The sequence below is a fragment of the Globicephala melas genome, chromosome 8, assembly GCF_963455315.2.
Source record: "Globicephala melas chromosome 8, mGloMel1.2, whole genome shotgun sequence".
Taxonomy (NCBI): Eukaryota; Metazoa; Chordata; class Mammalia; order Artiodactyla; family Delphinidae; genus Globicephala; species Globicephala melas.
In genome coordinates, this window is record NC_083321.1 from 25,177,002 (window position 1) to 25,197,861 (window position 20,860).

The following is a 20,860-nucleotide window of genomic DNA, read 5'->3' on the forward strand; positions in this document are numbered from 1 at the left end:
AAAAGCTGAGTGCTACCTACAAAACTCACGATAACGAAAAGCTTCTCTGATTTGTAAACTTGCACTCATAAACACAAACCCTCAAAACAAGCCTTTTCAACAGTGATACACAATACTCTTCCTTTTGGCATCAGTGCTGTTAAATAGAAAGGTACTAAGCAGCCATTTTCCAAAGCAACACTACAGCTGAGAACAGGTCAAGTGGGTAACACTGCTGCTGCAGGGAGCACAAGCGTTAGGGTCTGACAAGGATCTTACTGAGGATCGCATCATAGTAGGGACTGAAGACCATCTTGTTATAGTTGACCAGGCGCACGAAGTTAATGGCAACTTCCTCCAGCTCTGTTTGAACTGGACCTAATCCCCCTGGGGCTGTGGGCAATGGCTTCTGATGACTGGAGACAAGGTAGGTTTCTAAGAAGGTCAGGATTCGGGAATCTGCGACAGAAAAGAAAGCAGTTGTTTGCTTCTTGGTCAGGGTGACTTTACAAGTTTCTATTTACGCTTCAGTTTTCAGCTTAAACATTACCTTTTCGGGAAAGTCTTCCCTGACCATCCGGAGGCACCTCCCACTTCTGAACATTCATCCCATTTGTACTGTACCCCCGCCCACCCCAAAGCTGGTCCGCTCCACGGGGTGGGACCATGCTCATCCTGTTCATCATTCTCTCCCCAACACCCAGCACAGTGCCTGCCATGAGGCCTGGACACCAGGCAAAGCCCAAAATACACTTGGAAAGCAAGGATAAATGTATGAACGATTAAGGGGAGATTAGGGTGCTGCCAAGTTCTGCTCTCAGAAGAGCAAGGCACACTGAGACCAATGTTAGCCATTGTTTAAGATCATATAAAAAGTGGGAGGAAAAATAAAGCAGGAAATGCAAGTTCAAAAGAGAAGAGAAAGGGACTTCCCTGGTGGCACAGTGGTTAAGAATCCGCCTGCCAATGCAGGGGTTACAGGTTTGAGCCCTGGTCCGGGAAGATCCCACATGCCACGGAGCAACTAAGCCCGCGAGCCACAACTACTGAAGCCCGCGCGCCTAGAGCCCGTGCTCCCCAACAAGAGAAGCCACCACAAGGAGAAGCCCACGCACCACAACGAAGAGTAGCCCCCACTCGCCGCAACTAGAGAAAGCCCGTGCGCAACAACGAAGACCCAACACAGCCAAAAATAAATAAATAAATACATTTATTTTAAAAAAAGAAGACTCCAGCACTATTGGCTTGTGATCTAGATTTTCCCATAAGCCCACATGAAAGAAGCCTAAGCCTCCTTCTCCAAAGCCTGCAATGAAGGCCATGGAGCTGTGGGCCACTTGTCCTACTCTGAGGAATCATTTAGTTGGATGCTTCTTTAGCCCATCCCCTTCTATGATATTTTTGCACCCTCAGCTGCCAAAAAAGTGTGTGTGCAAAGCCGCACCTTGCAGATTTCATTACAAAAGCAATAGCGGCATTTATATTAAATGAGCGTTTTCAAACTTCACACCCAGCTCATGCCCTAGGGAACCTTCTCAGGTGCAACTGACTTACATCCTTTGGAGTCCAGTAACACACTTAACTGGCTGTGACTAAACAACCTAGATGACAGGACTAAGGCAGCAGCTTAGTAGCCAGTGGTCTCTTCACAGCACTTCCCCGCATCCCCACCCCAGTTGACAACAATGATCTCGACAGTCCGAGGGCCCTGCAGCATCAGGAGGCTCCTCCTGAGGGACCTGCAGATGAAACTGTGACTAATGCGGGCCTGGGATGAAATTTTAAAAAGTCATGGTATTAGAAGCACACCCACGTCACTGGTTCAGCCTCTACTCCAGCCTAGAATCTGATAACCACAGATCATTCTGCTTTTGCCTGAAGCCTGCTAACTTTTCATTATTTATAAGATGAACATCTATCTGAGTTCGTAAAGAAGTTAAGGAAGGACTTTACAATTAAATGACAATAATTTTAAAAATTAAATATTAGATGTAAAAATTAAATATTAGATGTAGTGAACAGAATCAACCAGTGATGATGGAAAGTCACAGCTCACATAGCAGAGTAATATATATATATATATATATGCCCCCTGCACTGGAAGTGCAGAGTTTTAACCACTGGACCGCCAGGGAAGTCCGGAGTAATATTTTTAATAACTGCGACTCGTTAGTGAGTCCTCCCTATGCTGCCAGGTTCTGCAGTAAGCACCTTACATATCTTACCACCTGCAGTCCTCTCAGCAACCCCCTTTTAGAGATGATGAAACTCAAGTATCACGTCACTTGCTCAGGCTACACAGTAAGTGCTTGTAAAGAAAACCCGTCCTAGCCTTGTACTACAGCTATACTTTTCCCTTACCCTCGTGCCACTACCACATTCAAAATGCTTCTGACTCCAGATCCGGGGAAGAAGCGTCCCCACGCCAAGCAGTTCTCTGTGACCCCAGCTGGGCATCCTACAACTTTACTCAGTTCTGACACTACGCGCAGACAGCCTCAGATCCCACAAGTTAAGGGCTCAGGTCCACAAGACTGCCCCCGACTTCAGAAGCCGATCACAAGGAGGCGGCCCGCAGGTCATCCACAACTTCTGACTTGGCTACAAATCAGAGGTTGCCGTGACGTCCTCTCCCTTGGATTTTGATGATTTGCTAGAATAGCTCACAGAACTCAGGGAAACACTTACTTAGGTTTACCAGTTTATTATATAATAAAGGATCTGATAAAGGATACAAATGAAGAGTCGGAAGAAGCCATACATAGGGTGAGGTCGGGGAGAGTCCCGAGGGCAAGAGCTTCTGTTCCCGCGGAGCTGGGGTGCACCACCCGTCCACTACACGGATGTGTTCAGCAACCCAGAAGCTCTCCAAACCTTGTACTTTTGGGACTTCTGTGAAGGTTTCATCACGTAGGCATTTCTAGCCCCTCTCCTCTCTCTGGAGGATGGAGGGCGGGGCTGAAAGTTCCAAGCTTCTAATCATGGCTTGGTCTTTCGGGTGACCGGCCCCCACCCAGGAGCCCATCAAGAGTCACCTACTCAGAACACAAGACACTCCCAGCACCCAGGAAATTCCAAAGGAGGTAGGAGCTCCGGGTCAGGAGCCAAGGTCAGAGACCAAACACTAGAACAAAAGATGCTCCTAGCGCTCTTATCACTGAGGAAACTACCAGAGTTTCAGGAGCTCTGTGCCAGGGGCCAGGGGCAGACACCAGTATATTGTTTCCCACCACCTCACAGTGCTGGATGGAGCAGGGTTCTGAACCAAGACCGGTGATTCCAAAGCCAGAGCCCTCAGGACAGTGATGGCTGCCTAGTCACTTGGCCAAAGCTTCGGGTCGCCCTAATTGCACTACGGTGAATAATCACTCTCTCTTCACTCATTGGCACGCGTAATCCATCAAACCCTTCTAGATGCCCGCAGAGGGGCCTGTCTGCCAGCCCATTGCAGGCATATCCCTGGTCCCGCCTTCGCCCAAACGTACCCACGATCCTGCGGATGGGGTTGTCAGGACTGGCCATGGCCTGGATCTGGCCCTTGAGCACGGCCTCTTTGTCCGTGGTGAGGGGGCTGAATCCGCACAGGGAAAGGCAGCTGCTCACCTCCAGGCAGACTTTCTCCCCAACGGTAGTCAGGGCATCCTCCAGATGGAAGGAGCTTGAGCAGAGAAGGGAAGGAGAAGCCAGTGAAGAAAGGGCCCATCAACAAAGTGCACATCCCACCCCCAGCCCCGCCCAGCCCCCATTTGGGGAGAGTCACAGCGACCAATTCACAGACCGATGGGTTCAAAGGGAAAACTGTGCCTCTTCCCTGCCCCGAGCCCCTCAGACTGCGTCCATCCAACTCAGGGGACTTTGTCTCTCTACCCGTCTCTCTCTGCCAGAAAGAACAGTGGCACGGGGAGGGCTCAGGTTATGCCTGGTCTAACAATCTAAAAGCTAACTTCTTGCTAGCATCTGTGTGGTGAAATAACCCTGGAACTGACTTAGGACTACCTTGGACACCTCTGGAGCAACACACCAGAAACCAGAAATGTGGCAGCCGCGGGACGGAGTGGGAGAGAAACTTTTCATTGGATACCACTTTGTCCCTTTAGGCTTTTGAAACACAGCGTATTAACGACTTTCAAAGAACAAATAAAACTGAAATCTAAAAGTTAAAATTCACACTTCGATTTCCTGGGGCTCCTGGGCTTCCCTGGAGTCTCTGTGGAGAGCCCTTGTGCTGGTGGGTGTTGTCTGAGAAGGCAATTGCCTTTGTCCTGGATCTAGAGGCTGTGTACAGTAGAATAAGTGTGAGCAAATGTGAGAGCCCCAGGACTTGCTGCTGGGGCCAGGGCGGACAAGGCAGGGCCGGCCTCCCAAGGAAGCACGGACAGGCCCTCCTCCTCAGTAGCTTTGACAGAGCAGTTTTACTGGAGGGGGACCTAGGTGACAGCCCAGGGCTACACCTGTGCAAGGGCCTCAGGTCAGGCCTCGCCTCAGCAAACACCCTGCAGGCCTGAGTCAAGACTGTTGAGCCTCAGGTCACAACTCGTGGACACGCCCCTCATCGCACTGAACACATGCAAGCTGTGTGCAAACTCAGCAGCCAATTCCTCCACTTTGTAAGGAGGAGGAGAAGGTTTGGGGACATGCCACTTGAAGAATCCTCTGAGGTGGACCTTGTCAGATACAGGTTAACTTAGAAACATTCAAAAATATTCTATATGCTGGAAACCACATAAATCACCTAATCTGATTTCACTGCAGAAGCAGTTGCCCTCACACAAGTGTGGACTGGTGCTGGTTGATAGATAATCCATTTACACTCAGCACAAAATGTCTATGAGGAGTGTTTTCCGCAAAGGGCGGAAAACTTTAGTCACATTCACACACTCTGGAGGAATGCAGCTTGTTTCTTATTTGACCTTTCCCTAGGACTGTGTTGACCAAACTATTAGTTGATTATGAAAGCAATTCACTGGGTAGCAACCAGTATTTTTTTTCTTTTTAATGGGACAAGAATAGAATAGAAATATCAGGAAGTATTAAGCACAGTTGGGTAAGTTTCACTTTGTGAAGTTTTTATTGCAGTTACATGTGTGTCCAAGTATGCACTGTCACCACGGAAGATGAATTTCTTACTATGCGTCCTGGTCACAAACATTTGAAAGCCACTGTCCTAGAGCCTTGCTAATCAGCCCTGGAGTGGACTCTAACTTTGACCGTGTGACCCTGAGTAAATCCTGCGGGGTGAAGAACGCTGGAGTGCCAGGTTTCCTCAGTCTCTGGCGAGTGGCCCCAATTCTGCCTTACACTGCAGACCCCCGCTCCAGTCTGCTCCCCGCCACCCGCTGCCTCCCACCATCTGTTGAAGGCCCTGGTCGCCAGAGCTCTCCGTCACTTACGGCAGATGCATATCTGTGAGCAGAATCTTCACAATCATCTTGAGTTTCTCAGCAAAGTCGGCCCGGCTGGAAATTCCTGGGGCTGCCATGCTGAACGTGACCAGCAACACAGCCCCCAGGACGGTCAACTGCTCCAGCTGGAGCTGGAACTCTTGGAAGCGAGAATGGTCCATCAAAACTGTCTGCAATGAATAAAACAGAAATCATCCTGAGCTGCAGGTCTGGGCTGTCACCGGCAGAGGGCAGTGGGGCCGCAGCCCATACAGAGGCCTCTGAAGTTCCCCTGAGGATTTTCTAGTCCTTTCAGAGCCGGCCATAAGGGAGGCAGGTGTGAATTCTTCCACCGCAGCGCCCCTCTCCCTTAGGAAGGCTGCAGTACAACATAAGCCAGACTGGGTGTAAATCCAGACTTCATCATTTAATAGCAGCACAACCTCATGCAGGTTTCTTCAACTCTGAGCCCTAGGCAAAATGGGGATTCCTCCTTCACAGTGCTGTTTTAAAGACGAAAAAAGGGGAGAGGGATAAGATGGGAGACTGGGATTGACAACATACACTCTACTATATATAAAATAGATAACTATTAAGGACCTACTGTATAGCACAAGGAATGCTACTCAATACTCTGTAATGACCTAGATGGGAAAAGAATCTAAAAAAGAGTGGATATATGTATATGTATAACTGATTCACTTTGCTGTACAGCAGAAAGTAACACAACACTGCAAATCAATTATATTCCAATAAAAATTAAAAAGAAAGAAAGAAAGATGAAAAAAGACCATGTATATAAAGTGGCTGGGACTTCCCTGGTGGCGCAGTGGTTGAGGATCTGCCTGCCAATGCTGGAGACACGGGTCCGATCCCTGGTCCAGGAAGATCCCACAGGCCGCGGAGCAACTAAGCCCATGAGCCACAACTACTGAGCCTGTGCTCTAGAGCCCACAAGCCACAACTACTGAGCCCACGTGTGGCATCTACCGAAGCCCGCGTGCCTAGAGCCCGTGCTCCGCAACAAGAGAAGCCACCGCAGTGAGAAGCCCGTGCACCACAATGAAGAGTAGCCCCTGCTCGCCGCAACTAGAGAAAGCGCACGCACAGCAGTGAAGACCCAACACAGCCAAAAATAAATAAATAAATGTATTAAAAAAAGAAAGATAATAATAAAGTGGCTGGCACAGCCAGCACTCAATAAATAGGAATTACATCATTAGATGGGAAAGAGTAATGAGGTACACAGGGGGCCAACTCATCCCAGTTTTTCCAGGAGTGGCCTGGTTTAAAACTGAAACTCCCAGGTCCTGTGAACACTTCCCCTCCCCACACCCATTCCCAGTCCTGGGTAAACCAGACAACCAACCACCCTATCCAGGGCACAGGAGGGAAGGAGGGGAGAAATACACTTATTCACCTCAGTATCCCCCTCAGTATCCAGCACAAAGCAGGCTCTCAAGAACTGGGAAGTGAATAAAGAAAGAGAAAAATGAACGATAAGTAGAAAAAGTAGGAATGACAGATAATACCTGGAAAGTAGTCAGTGAGTGAATTTCCATGACGGCGTCCCCGTGTTATTGACAGGCCTGGGCGCTGCCAGGCCAAAGTCTTCTGTGTGGGGTGAGGTAAAGGGAAGTGGAAAGGCTGAGGAGATATGGCTTCTGATCTGAGTTTTTACAGATGAATCAAATATTAAGGCCCAGTCTTGCTATAAGAAACTGACACACCAAATCGAGACATTAACGACATGGAGTCTTAGCCCAGAATTCTCCCTAAGAAGTAAAAACCACCTTTGAAGGCTGAGACTCCTCTATGGTTAAACAGAGAGGCTTCACCAGTCTCTTTTTTGACTTCACTTTGTTACAGGGCAGCACCCTTGCTTTGCAGCCTCCTAGCAGTATGCCGTACTTGGGTTTAGGATGCAAAGGATTTCCAAGGATCAATTCTGAGAGTAGACATCTGTCCCCAGTGAAAACACCATTTTCCCCACGGCTATCTTTGCAGAGAAATGTCTGCAGGAGAGAGCAGAGAGCATGGCACTCTGCAGGAAGGAAGCTCCCCACCCCCACTTCAATATCCCCTTGAGAGGCTGCTCTGGCACAAAACAGGGAACTCAGAGGCAAGAGGTGAAACCTTAGGCTCACAACATCTTAAAAAGAAAAATAAGGAACCGAGAAAGAAACTTCGAGAAGTAGCAGGATATGAGACTAGAGATAAGAAGCGTGAGTGCCCTCAAAAAAGAGGGGGAGTCTAGACGCCAAACCAGCTATTTGCTGGGGGAATCCCCTGTTAGTCATGTCTTTAAAGGACTCCTGCAGTTAGAAGCACTTACTGTGAAAAACATACAAAGAAAAAAAATATTGCTCTAGGCTTCCCTGGTGGCGCAGTGGATAGGAATCCGCCTGCCAATGCAGGGAACACGGGTTCAAGCCCTGGTCCGGGAAGATCCCACATGCTGCGGAGCAACGAAGCCTGTGCACCACAACTACTGAAGCCCGCGTGCCTACAGCCCACAAGCCACAGCTAGAGAAAGCCCGTGCACAGCAACAAAGACACAGTGCAGCCAAAAATAAATAAATAAATTTTAAAAAATATATATTGCTCTGCATGGAAGGGGAAGAAGTTTCTTTAGATAAAACTGAAAAGCACCGTCACTGTTAGGGTTTTCATCAAGATGAGTAAAAACAGGACAGAAGCTCAGCAGCACAAATTAGAAGACCCATACACTGCTTGTGGGACTGTAAAATGAGGCAGGCGCTTTGGAAAATAGTCTGGCAGTTCCTCAGAATGTTAAACTTAAGACTCACCACGTGACCCAGCAATTCTAATCCTAGGTACATACTCAAGAGAACTGAGAACACATGGCCACACAAAAACTTGTACACAAATATTCAGAGCAGCACAATTCACAATAGCCCAAAAGTTGCCCATCAGTTGTCCATCAACTGATAAATGAATAAAGCAAAATGGGGTATAGCCATACAATGGAATATTTTTCAGCCTTGAAAAGAAATGCTGCCACAAACAACATCGTGGATGAACCTCGAAGATATTATACTAAGTGAAATAAGCAAGTCACAAAAAGACAAATACTGTGTGATTTCACTCATATGAGGTAGCTAAAGTAGTCAGATTCAAGAACACAGAGGAACCGGGGGAGGGAGGAGTGAGGAGTTAGTGTTTAAAGGGTTCTGGGTTCCAATGTGTTCCATGAATGGGTGGCTGTGATGGCTGCAAAGTTATGTGAACGTACTTAGTGCCACTAAACTGTACACTTAAAAATGATACACTTTATGTTGTGTATATTTTAACACAATAAACAAAACTTAAAAAGAATGAAGTACTGATTTATGCTACAACACGGATGGACTTTATGCTAAGAAGCCAGACACAAATGGCCAACATTGCCTGATTCCGTTTAAACGAAAAGTCCAGAATAGGCCAGATCCATAGAGACCTAAAGAAGATTAATGGTTGCCAGGGGGTGGGGGGAGGGTTGTGACTGCTAATGGGTACAGGGCTTCTTTCTGGGTGACGGAAATGTTCTGAAATTAAACAGTGGTAATGGAAGTGTAACTCTGTGAATGTACTAAAAACCAGTGAATTATACAACTTATAAGGGAGATTTTTCTGGTATGTGAATTGTAACCATTATTTTTTTTAAAGTTCAGCAGCACGAAAAAGAAATGAGCAGTCAGCACCTACTTCAGGGAAAGGTCTGTGGAGGTGGTCCCACTTCAGAAGCTTCAGGTACGCATAGTTCTGGACAGCAACAGGATCTGGCCCGGGACTGTCCCCAGAGCCAGAGGCCTCTCCCACAGCCGGCAGGGCATTTCTATACTTCTGATTCATAAGGTCATCTGCGGCTTCTTCCAGCCACTGGGTGACAAAGTCCAGGGAATCTGTGAAAAGCAAGGCTTCGAACATTACTGGAACGCTCTGGACGGATGCGTCCCAGAATTGCTTTAGGGAAGATCATCCTGGAATTGTGGTAAAAGTATAAAGTACGGACTTTGGAATCAAATAGAACTCAGTTCACATCACAAGATTGCCAGTTACCAGCTGAGTGTTCTTAGATACGTCATTGTCTGACTATCAAGATTCTTAATACAAAGAAATGTCCACCACCACCCCACAGGCTGCTGTGAGGACTAAGCACGACAGTGGATATAAATGCCACCTTGGATGTTCAAAAGACCTCCACTCTCTTCTCTCCCACCCTGGCCACTCCTGCATGATACGTGGCTGGAAGCTCTGATAGCTCCAGCTCAGTGAGATGCAAAAATTCTTGCCCAGAGACAGATGGGACGAGACACTGACTAGAGTTTCCCAGTGTAAAGTATCCTCCACACTGAAGATGAGGCTTGTCCTTGTCTAGATCTTAGTCTTGTATCAATCTGGTTTACTTTCAGCCTTGCTGGGGTAGGGGTGGGGGGTAAGTTCTGTCACGTATTTGACACACACTGTGCAGTGTTTGGAGCACTGCGGGGGGGGGGGGTCGGGGGAATCTCAGTTGTTTTTCATCCGCCAGCATGTTTCCCCTACTTTTCTAAGCTGAATAATGCACCAGGGACTCTGAGGGACAGAAGAGAGAAGATGAGGTTTTTGTCCACATTGTATGAGCAAACACCCCTCTGACAGGACCTGGAACAGGTTGCAGCCCGGTCAGTGGAGGCCACCTTAAAACAAAATGGGCAGCCGAGGGCATGGGTGGCATCCACTCTTCACTGCTGCAGCAGGACACTCCTCTGGTTCTGCCCACATGCTGATCACACCGAGCTCTTGGTTCCGAGCTTCGCTCTCCCTTTCGCCTCTGCAGACAGCATTCTGTAGGCAACCAGCTCTGGAAAACCTCGGCTTTCATGCTGTGAGTGATAAGCACTAGACTTGGACCGGCTCAGCGCCTGGGCCCCGGCTGTCCGCACCCGGCCCTCATACAAAGGCTCTTCAGCCTGTAAACTGCAACCCTGGTTTCTCCTGAGGGGCAGTAAAATACCGGTTGAGAAAGGGAGCTGTGTGGTCATCAATTCTGATCAAAAAGCTCTCAAAATCTGGGGACTTCCCTGGCAGTCCAGTGGTTAAGACTCTGAGCTCCCAATGCAGGGGGCACAGGTTCGATCCCTGGTCAGGGAACTAAGATCCCGCATGCTGCCTGGCACAGCCAAAATTTTAAAAAAAACCTCTCAAAATCTATTACCACATCTGTAAAATTGGTTTAAAAAATACTGCCAACCTCGTAGGCTTACTGTGAGGTCACCTATGGCAACACACGTACACCCTTGGCACAAGCCTAGTACACAGTAAACACTAACCAATCTTCTAGGACTGCTCCTTCAACTCTGCCCTTTCTTGACTCCTCCTGGCCCTCAGGACCAGTTCCAACTTCTCTGCCTGGAGCTGGATGAGCAACTGTTGACCTGATCCTGGTCAGGCAACACAATCTATCCAGAGACTGCCATTTTCATCTTGTGACCCGCAAACTTAGAGGCTAAACGGAACTCGTAATAAATTGGAACTGAAGACTGCAGTTCACTTAGAGCATCAGCTGCCAGTGCAGAGACCGAAACAGCGCCCTAGAAATGAAACGTAGTTTGGATTTTAATTCATCTGTTTCCTGCAGTCATCTGAGTGGTTCATAAAAATGAGACTTTTTCTGGGTACAAAACCAGATTTATGCATATAGAAGAGAAGCAAAGTGAAATTTCTTGACGTACCTCATAGAGAGATTTATGCATATGGAAGAGAAGCAAAGTGAAATTTCTTGACGTACCTCATAGAGAGATTTATGCATATGGAAGAGAAGCAAAGTGAAATTTCTTGACGTACCTCATAGAGAGATTTATGCATATGGAAGAGAAGCAAAGTGAAATTTTTTGACGTACCTCATAGAGAGATTTATGCATATGGAAGAGAAGCAAAGTGAAATTTCTTGACGTACCTCATAGAGAGTAGAAAAGTGAGCTAAATAGTCCTAAGAAGTTCGTCATGTTCTTAAAACCAAGGCCAAGTATACAATTCACCTCAAACTGGTGTTTTCATAAAAACCCATTTAATTTAGGGCTTCTTTGTTTTTTTAAATTTCTGTTCTCCTCTCCTACTTACAGTTTTCTTGCTTGTCAACTAAGTTTTCAGGGCCTAACATCTTGTCCTTTTCGGTCTTCAAATTAGACTACTCCTGAAACGGGAGGGAAGGGGGCAGGGCACAACCTTTGAAAGAATGATATAGCCCAAGGGCATGACATAAACTGATTAGAACCAAATGGGTCCAAGATGGCGGACAAGTCAACTTCCACTAGACCTGGAGCCTCAGTATAGGCTCACTGTAACACATCAGCAAGCGAAATGATACACCCACAGGCGCCATGACAGTTCCCAGGCCCACCATAAGGATCAAAAAGTGGGCGGTGGCCCAATTCCTGGAAATCACCGCCCCTTCCTGAAATAGCAGGAATACTCCTCCCACTCATTAGCCTATAAATTACCCACCTCTATAAAAACTGACAACCCCATAGCCTGGTGCCTTTCTCACCTTCTGAGACGGCCCACACTCTGTCTGTGGAGTGTGTTTCTCTCTAAATAAATCCACTTCTTACCCATCACTTTGTCTCTCACTGAATTCTTTCTTCGATGAGATATCACGAACCTGAGCTTCATTAAGTCCTGAAACCAAGTGTGTGATCTCAGTTGGAAGACCGTGGGTTTTGGCTGGGTTTGAGTCCCAGCACGTGGGTTCAAGCCCCAATCTGAGGTGCACAGTTTCATTCTCATACTAAATTCTCATGTTGTTTTGAAAATATCATTATGCGGCAAGCTACAGCCACTAAAATGAAAAAGCACAGACAACGAACAGGCACCACAAAACATTAAACATACTTGGATGCTTCTCCAAAAACTCTTGAAACTGCTTCCTTTCATATTCAACTGACTGCTGCATGAGATGTGGCCTAATGCTACTGACAGCAAAGTTTGCCATATCCACTTTCATTAGGTCCAACACGGAAAAAATTGCCCTGAAAGAGATAAAAGGATTTATCACTGGGCGCTTGTAAAGTAAACACTGCTGTAAAAAAAAAATGAAGTGAGCTGATTTGAGACAGTTTTTTCATCTCAGAAAGGGTGGCAAGAAAATTTGGAGAAGCCATGAGAACGCAGATTTAAAAAAACAAATTTAGAAGAAAGGACTGCAAATTTTTAAGTTGCTCTCTGTCCCCACCCTTGCCCCTAGGCAAACGTCACTTCCCCCACTGCCTGTCAGGCCCAGAGCTCTTTCTTTGGCTCTGGGTCAGCCCTCTTGGCTGCAGAGGAAGGACGGCCCCAGACCTGAGGTTAAGAGCAGAGAGTTCACCACCTGGTCTCCATGCTCACACAGGTTAATATGTTCACGGCAGGTTTTATGCTCTAGCTCTCATGGCATAACTGCTAGCTCACACTCTGAATGTAACCCATGGGCAGATCTGATGCAATGCCAAGGATGCCTTCCATACCACGCCTGTCACATACCAGCAGCACTCTTACCAGAGGTCAGGAGCTGCTAAGTGACCTACTTGCAGAAGGTGGATAAGAACCCAAGGTGCAGGTTTAGGTTTAGGTCCTACACAGGTTAAGAACAGGATCAAATGTCCTCCCAGTCCCCTGATGCCCTTTGGGACTGACTGAACATCATATGACAGAATAAACTCACCTTTTATGTGAGTTTATGTATGGGAAAGGATACACAGTCTGAGGAACAACTCAGGGCCCCTCACCCTGCCACTCTGTCCCTCTCCCAAATGCGTCGGGCAGCCCACTTTCTGGAGGGTGTTCTGCCTCTCCTTTGAGCACTCCCAACAGTCCCCTAAATCCACCTACAGGAAACCAGAGACTACTGGAGACTGCCAAGTGGCAGACCACTGACTGGAAGTAACCCACAGTCATGTTTTATGCTCACAGTGTTCTTAAAAGCCAGGATTTCTAGCTTCTCTTGAAAAATCAAAAGATCTGGCAACCCGGGCCCAAACTCCATCACAACTACAATCGGCTGGCACTAAGCGGCCACCGTTGCCTCCTTCAGATAGGGTGTATACTCCCAGGTTACCAGTTTCCCCAGTCCCTTCTCTTTCCAGTAGGAATCTGAGTTAGGTTGAGTTTGCTACCAGCTATGTCCCCAGAGGACTCTCTTCCAAGGAATTCCTCATTTAACTTAGCTGATTTTGAGCTCTTACCGACTATATTATTTCTAATGTCTAGCACCGTGCCTAGCACATAAGAGGTGCTCAGTAAGAGCTTGTTGAATGAATGAACAAATCAATAACTATATTTAGGCAGTCTTTTCAACATGCTCTCTCCTATTAAACGTTAGTTAATAGGAGAGAGGGAACCTGACAGTGAAGGGCATTTTTCTATGTAATGAATATTGACAGCATAATGATATCAAGAAGGCTAGAGATTAAACTTTTTTTACTTATAAAACTTTTGGAAAGCAACTTGGTACCATGCAATGAATCTTAAAACTGTTCACATCCTCTGACACAGTAATCCCATTTTAAGAACCTATCTTTAGGAAATAACCTAGAATAAAGAAAAAATTTTGTGCAGAGATGTTCACTGCAGGGTTAAATACTAAATAACTATACATAATCTAATTGTCCATCTTAACAGAGAAACAGTTAATCATATCTATGTGAATGAATATATTGCAGCCACTGAAAAAGCTTATGGAGAGTTTAAAAAAGTAACGTAATGTAAGTTGGTTATAAAAGGGCAATGCAAGAGATCCTTGTGGTGTTGGGACTGTTCAGTATCTTGAGTGTGGTGGTGGATATTCCAACTTAGGTGATAAAATTGTATAAAAGTTACTATAAATAAACATATACATGTGTATACAGGAAATCTAAATGAGATCAGTGGACTGTATCAGTGTCAACACCCTGGTTCTGAAAGTTTTGCGATGTCACCACTGGGAGAAGCTGGATAAAGTGTACTGTATTATTTCTTACAACTCCATGTGAATATATAATTATCTCAATGATACTTTCAATGAAAAAATAAGTGAAATAATTAGGGTGTAATGTTAACAAAAAGTCAGGCTTGCAGTGCCCACCGGGAGGTCTTCTTTGGTTCAGCTGAACAGTCAGACTCACAGGACAATAAGCCACAGGTTTGGCACCATCTATTCACACAGCTTGCCAACAGGGTGGCACCAAGCACTCCTCTTCAAGAAGAGTTACAATATCAGTCATGAACAGACAGCTCAGAGATGTGGGAGCACCCTGACTTAAAAGCTCGTAATAACTCCACGGCATGACTTCTAGGGTCTCTATGGGGGGCATGCCCAGTTATAAAAGTTTCCCCACTCGAGGAAGTATCAAGTATGATGTGCCATCGAGTATTTATAGCTCATTATCATTTCTTTCTGTCTAGATGCAATTTACCAGTTAGAGGTCATTTTCCCCATAAGTAATGTTACCTAGTAGTATTTTGATACATAACACCTTCATCTGTTTACAGGAAAACAGTAAAGCAGTTAACCAAAAGTCAAATTCTCAGGCAGCATCATGTCAATCCTTTGCCCATATTGGCATATAAATTATATAAATTTGATCACAACTGTATACATTTAAAAATAAACATTCAAAAGACTAAAGGAAGTTAACATGGACTAAACGTTAGTTAATAGGATTATATTAATGTTAAATTTCTTGAATGTCCTGGTTGTATTTTGATTATGTGGGAGAATATCCACATTCTTAGGAAGTAGTTGCTGAAATAGTTAAGGGTGAAATGTCATAATATCTGACATTAACCATCAGAAGGTTCAGGGGAAAAAATATACATACATACGTACATACTCAATGTGCACATACTCAGTGTATATATAAAAAGATAAAGCAAACTAACTAAATGTTAATAACTGGTGGATCTGTGTAAGGGTTATATGAGTGTTGATTGTATTGTTTTTGCAACTTTTCTGTAGGTTTGTAATTTTTCAAAATAAAATGCTGAGGCAAAAAAAACCAAAAAAATTTATATATCAATATGACAGTAGTGATTGTGCCTTTGTGTGGTAAAATTACGGGTGAAATTTTTCCTTCTTTCTCCTTTTCTATAGTTTATAAAATGTTTGCTTTTTTAAAAATATCTCATGCCTTTTTGTTTCATTGGATTTATATTGATTTTAGTAAAAAACAGATTTGAATTTTAACATTTTTAAAACATATGCTAATTATCAGTCTTTACCTTGACCTGCCTTCAACCAGTTAAAGAATATACAGACTATAACCTCACCCAGAGTCTCAAGTTCACTGTCTTTTTCCCCTTCCTTCCTTCCTTCCTTTCTTTCAGCCTTCCCTTTCTCTTCCCTCCCTTCATTCCATCCCTCCCTCCTTTTCTTATTATAATCACTATTTTTAAAAAATACAGAACGTTTCACGAACTTGTGAGTCATCCTTGCACAGGGGCCACGCTAATCTCTGCACGGTTACAATTTTAGTGTATGTGCTGCCGAAGTGAGCACAGCAAAATATTTGCTTTTTAATTTTTTTTTTTTAAATGCATGAATACCTACACTTGAGGAAGTCTAACTCTGAAAACAGGCTCTGTATTTTAGGTGCCCTGAAGGTGATTAACACAGTGCCCATACCTGAAAAGGGGCACTATTTCCTTAATGTCCTTTAGTTTCTTCACTTCCTCATCTCGAACAGGTGCGCACAGTGTCCCCATCATGCCAATAATGAATTCTGCCAGCTTGGAAATGTCCAAGGCCCCATTCTCTGCCTCCTGCTTTATCAGATCCAGATCCAAGACTTCTGTTATCTGGTTTCTCAGTCTAGTGTGACCAGGCAGCAAGAAAGATAAGAGCGTCTACAAGAGAGCACAGCCAAGTTTAATCAAAGCTTCCTAGTCAGAAGCCATTTTTGATTATATGTAAAGGAATTTACAATTATTCCAATAAGGGCTTACCAACTGCTATTGTAATGGTGCACACATTTTAACCTCTTATTCAACAAATCGACAGAAAAACATGTTTACAAATCATTTAGACTAGCTATTTAAGCTTCCATTTAAGCTCTAGGTAGCAATCAACTGGATGCAGGAAGAAAAAACTGTTAGAAGTGAAAAATAAAACCCACATTAATTAGTGTGTGCCTGTGAGCTAACAACAGATGGCAATTTCCACAGACACCTTACTTCTTTGGAAAACTGTTGCTAAAGGTATTGCAAAAACAGTTCTACCTTTCACTTAATACCTTCTCTGTCCCAAAGACTGAATCGCTTTTATGGTCATTATTTATTGAAGGTGTTCATATCTATTAAAATTTTTATAAATTATCTGTATTTTATAAAATAACTTGTTTTCTTTAAATAATTCTGTTTTCAAAAATATGAACCTTCTTTTCATTTAGAAGAGTAATGCCCTCAGGTTATCACAGCTTCTTTGAAAATTTTTAAAGACCAGTAAGCCAAAAATACCCTAAATCCACATTTCGGCAAGCAATTTAGAATCCTGATCCTTCAATTTCTTTAACGCCTTCTGGCACAGTAACACAGGATGAGTAAGTACTCCTAACATACGAGGAAAGCACCACGACTTGCTCTTCGCCTCACCTCTTTGATCTCACCAACAAGCTTGATGGCCCGGTCATAAGTTGGGGGGTCCTCACATAACTGGACACTCAAGCAATCCCAAAAAGCTTTATGTACAATATCCTTTACTTTCTTCTCCAAGCTGGAGGCAAATGGAAAAAAAGGCAAAAGCAAATAAAATATTATTGCCTCAAATTACTTTCAAAAGCACAAATTCTACAGGTTTAGGGTAAGAAAATTTTTTTTAATTATTTGGATGAAGGAAAGATTTCCCAGATATACCTAAACCAATCACATACTTATTTTTAGTTAGTGATTTATTTCAATAAGTACCTCATTGGAAAAAATAACTTTCAACTAATTTGACAGGTGACATTAGTCCAAATAACAGCCCATAACAGTGCCATATGATAAAAAGAATACTGGAAAGTTCAGATCTGTTAATTTAAGTTCCCCGATACCAGCAAGTTTCCTAAGGTATTTATGATTAAGTAGTTTAAGACTTTAAACTTTAAGTTTGTTTCCTAAAATTATCCTATTCCCATGTGACATACTGGACAACTGTTTAATTAGGTACCAAACTACTAATATAACAACTTATATATAGCATTTCAGGAAAACCAATCTTTATGTCATGAGAGCAAAACAAGTAATTAATTCTTCATGATTAATGTGAAAAAGTACTATCCTTGAAGAACATATAAGAAATGTTTGTAAAGTCATATCCAGAAGCCTCATGCGGGAGACACTATAGCTTGCTGACCCAGCAGCCATTGCTCCTCCTTTGTCAACAGAATCCCCATTTTTTTCATGGTGCTTTCACAATTATAATGGGCAATGTTTTTTCCTTCTTGTGACAATCCATCTTTAAAAGGTGCACCTTACAATCAACAGAATTTTAGATTCAATATGATATGTGCCAGGTACTAGGTAGGGATAGAGAATAAAGCATAGTCCTCGTCTCTAAGGAGTTTACAATCTGGTGAAGAATGCAAGTAAACCAACAACTACAGTAAAATGTGATAGTTACAAAGAAGAAATGAAGGAGACAGTGCAATGAACACACAAGAGGAGGCAGCTAAATCCTATGGAGTGGGAAGAAGCTGACACGCAAGACTTCCACAGGAGGTTTCCAGACCTTTTACTACATTGTCGAGGATCAGTGGTCCTGAGATCTACTATCGAACTCTAGTAATTCCCAGGATAAGGAATATATTTTAGCAACATACAAAAGGAAAAGTATATTAGAATATATTGACATCAAGTGAAGAAAACATTTCCAGAACTGGGAAATGGCTTTGTTCTACCAAACAAGATAACTCAGTAACCACCTTACCTGTCTTCTGGTAATTCAACTGGTTTAATCCGAAAGTCTCCATTTATGACAATTTCATGGGCTATGGTCATGTTAGTTACTCCTTTTGCTGTCTCTAGAAGTTCTTCTACTGTCACGAATCGAGGAGGACTAGCTATAACAAAAATCCAGTGTAAGAGGTCTGTTCCTCTAGATTAGGATTTCTATTAAATTAAGGAGAAGGTAGTGGTTCTGGTACCAGCTAATAATTTCAGTTATCCCTTTACTTATGAAAATATTCTGGCAATTTCAAATAGAATTTTACCTATTTCATATTCTTTTTTTTCTTTTAACCTAGAATCCTAAAAGCACAGATCATTTACAATACTCAAAACATCTTTTTTTTTTTTTTTTTGCCAGAACTGGTCAATGGAAAATGATTACAGTAAACTAAGACTTAGAAAAACTTTTTAAAGTTACTGATTATCACTTTTTAAAGTTACTCATTATCACCTTCCCAGCAAGCTGAGAGTTTATTTTCTAATCCCTATGCCTCCTGTCTACCCTAAATGGAAAGAAGACACCAGATTTAGGATCTTCTCTTTTGTTCCTATCAGCAGTTTACATTTTGCTCCATCGTTAACACTGAGCCTTGAACCAGTCTCCCCAAATTAAAATAGCCTTGAGCCAGGTGCTGTTTAAACAGTGCTAAAACCACTACCCTGTACAGGATACTAGGACAATATAAGAATTCTGAAGTTGACAAATGAACAAATTAGAGTGTGTGACACAAGAATTTGTAGAATGCAGGCCCACTGAATCAAAAACCTCACAGTCATCTCTGACTTCTCCCTTTCCACTGCTCTGTTATCCAGGTCCTGCAGATTTTACTTCTGTGTCAACTGTGGCAATAGCCTCATAACTGGTCTCTGTTCTTTGCTTTCTTTTGATAAAGTTTGAGATTTATCTTCCATAAAAAAAGTTCTCACAAATCTCCCCAGGTGTTCCAAGCCAAGGAACAAAGGGTAATTCCTACTTTTAAAAAGTCTGTGATTAAATACTTGCATTTTTGGTTTATCAGTTATATCTCAATAAAGCTGGGTTATTTTGTTTGCTTTTTTAAAAAGTCCATGATAGCAGGTCTTTAGTTTATATCAGAATCACAGGGAAGGCTTATGAAGACAGATTGCTGGGCCCCCTCTCAGGGTTCTGATTTAGCCTGTCTGGATGGGGCTGGAGAACTGCATCTCTCATAAGACTCCAGCTGATACTGATGGTTTCAGAAACCACACTTTGAAAAGCACTGGCCTAGAAGATGATTATATTAATTTATGTAATGGTGGTAAGATCTGGGCTTAAAATGAGATAAAAATGCCACTGGTTTACACAGGGTTTAAAACATAAAGATCTTCCTAGGTTAGTGAAAAGTTATTTTCCCTCTTCTTTTACTTTTTTCTTTTGCTCACCAGAAAAAGGAATCAAATCTAAGAGCTGGTCATATTCTGTCTGGTAAAAATCTTTATTTACTCACATAAGGGGAAGTTGAGAAAACTCACAAAATTTTTTTCAGCATTTCCAGGGAATATTAATAAAAATAATAAAGAATATTGGCTTTGTGGATATTGGTAAAATGCAATAAATATCTAAAATCAAGGCCCAACAGATCTTTTCAATTCTCAGTATTATTTAGAAGTCAATTTCTACCAAATTGATCTACCGATAAAATGCAATCCCAATCAAAATCCCAGCAAAGTTTTTGTTGAAATTGCCAGACTGATTCTAAAATTTGTATGGAAATGCACAGGACCTAGAAAAGCCAAAACTATTTTGAAAAAGAAGAATAAAGTTGGAGGACTTATATACTAAGTGATTTCAAGACTTACTATAATGCTAATAATCAAGTCAGTGTGCGTCTGGCATGAGGACAGACATATAGACGAACTGAACAGAGCAGAGGATCCAAAAGTAGACTGATGCACACACATACGTATGTGTATTTGTTGTCAGTAAGGCAAGATTCGTTTTTTTACCAAATAGTGCTGGAACAACTAGGAATCTATAAATCATAGAATGACCCTCAACCCTTACCTCACATGATAAATAAAAACTAACTCAAAATGAACTGCAGACCTAAATATAAAAGCTAAAACTATAAGACTTCCAAGAGAAAACACAGACAAAAATCTTTGCGATCTTGGATTAGGCAAACTTTCTTAGATAGGATACAAAAAGCTTAAAATGTTAAGAGAAAAAACTGATAAATTAAACTTTACCAAAAGTCAAAACTTTTGCTCTGTGGAAGACTCTATTAAGAAAATGAGGGACTTCCCTGATGGTCCAGCAGGTTCAAGACTCTGTTCCCAATGCAGGGGCCTGGGTTCGATCCCTGGTTGGGGAACTAGATCTCACATGTATGCCACAACTAAGAAGTCCACATGCCACAACTAAAAAAAAAAAAAGATCCCGCATGCTGCAGTCACTTTGGAAAACAGTCTCCCAGTTTCTTATCAAGTAAAACATACATACACTTACCACATGACCCAGCAACCCCATTCCTAGGTCTTTACCCAAGAAAACTGAAAACATATGGCTATGTAAAGACTTGTACTCAAATGTTCATAGCAGCTTTCTTCATAACATT

The 20,860-nt window shown here is 43.2% G+C and overlaps 1 protein-coding gene and 1 non-coding gene across 8 annotated transcripts in view; both read right to left on the bottom strand.

Moving 5' to 3' along the window:
- The window catches only part of TCP11L1 (t-complex 11 like 1), a 30,070-nt gene continuing 9,210 nt past the window's right edge, over positions 1 to 20,860 (bottom strand). For 6 of the 7 annotated variants that reach the window (XM_070046130.1, XM_030864784.3, XM_060303370.2 and 3 more), the window contains 8 exons: positions 18,262 to 18,394; positions 16,947 to 17,067; positions 15,982 to 16,202; positions 12,237 to 12,373; positions 9,069 to 9,265; positions 5,370 to 5,551; positions 3,465 to 3,637; positions 1 to 438 (listed from right to left, as the gene is read on the bottom strand). In XM_070046130.1, coding sequence (XP_069902231.1) covers positions 236 to 438; positions 3,465 to 3,637; positions 5,370 to 5,551; positions 9,069 to 9,265; positions 12,237 to 12,373; positions 15,982 to 16,202; positions 16,947 to 17,067; positions 18,262 to 18,332 — 1,305 coding nt within the window. In that variant the 5' untranslated portion in view covers positions 18,333 to 18,394 and the 3' untranslated portion in view covers positions 1 to 235. The remainder of the gene's footprint in view (positions 439 to 3,464; positions 3,638 to 5,369; positions 5,552 to 9,068; positions 9,266 to 12,236; positions 12,374 to 15,981; positions 16,203 to 16,946; positions 17,068 to 18,261; positions 18,395 to 20,860) is intronic. The other variant, XM_060303374.2, reaches the window with a different exon arrangement.
- Positions 15,752 to 15,855, bottom strand: LOC115857694 (U6 spliceosomal RNA). Its single transcript, XR_004041344.1, has one exon. It is a non-coding gene; the product is annotated as a U6 spliceosomal RNA (small nuclear RNA).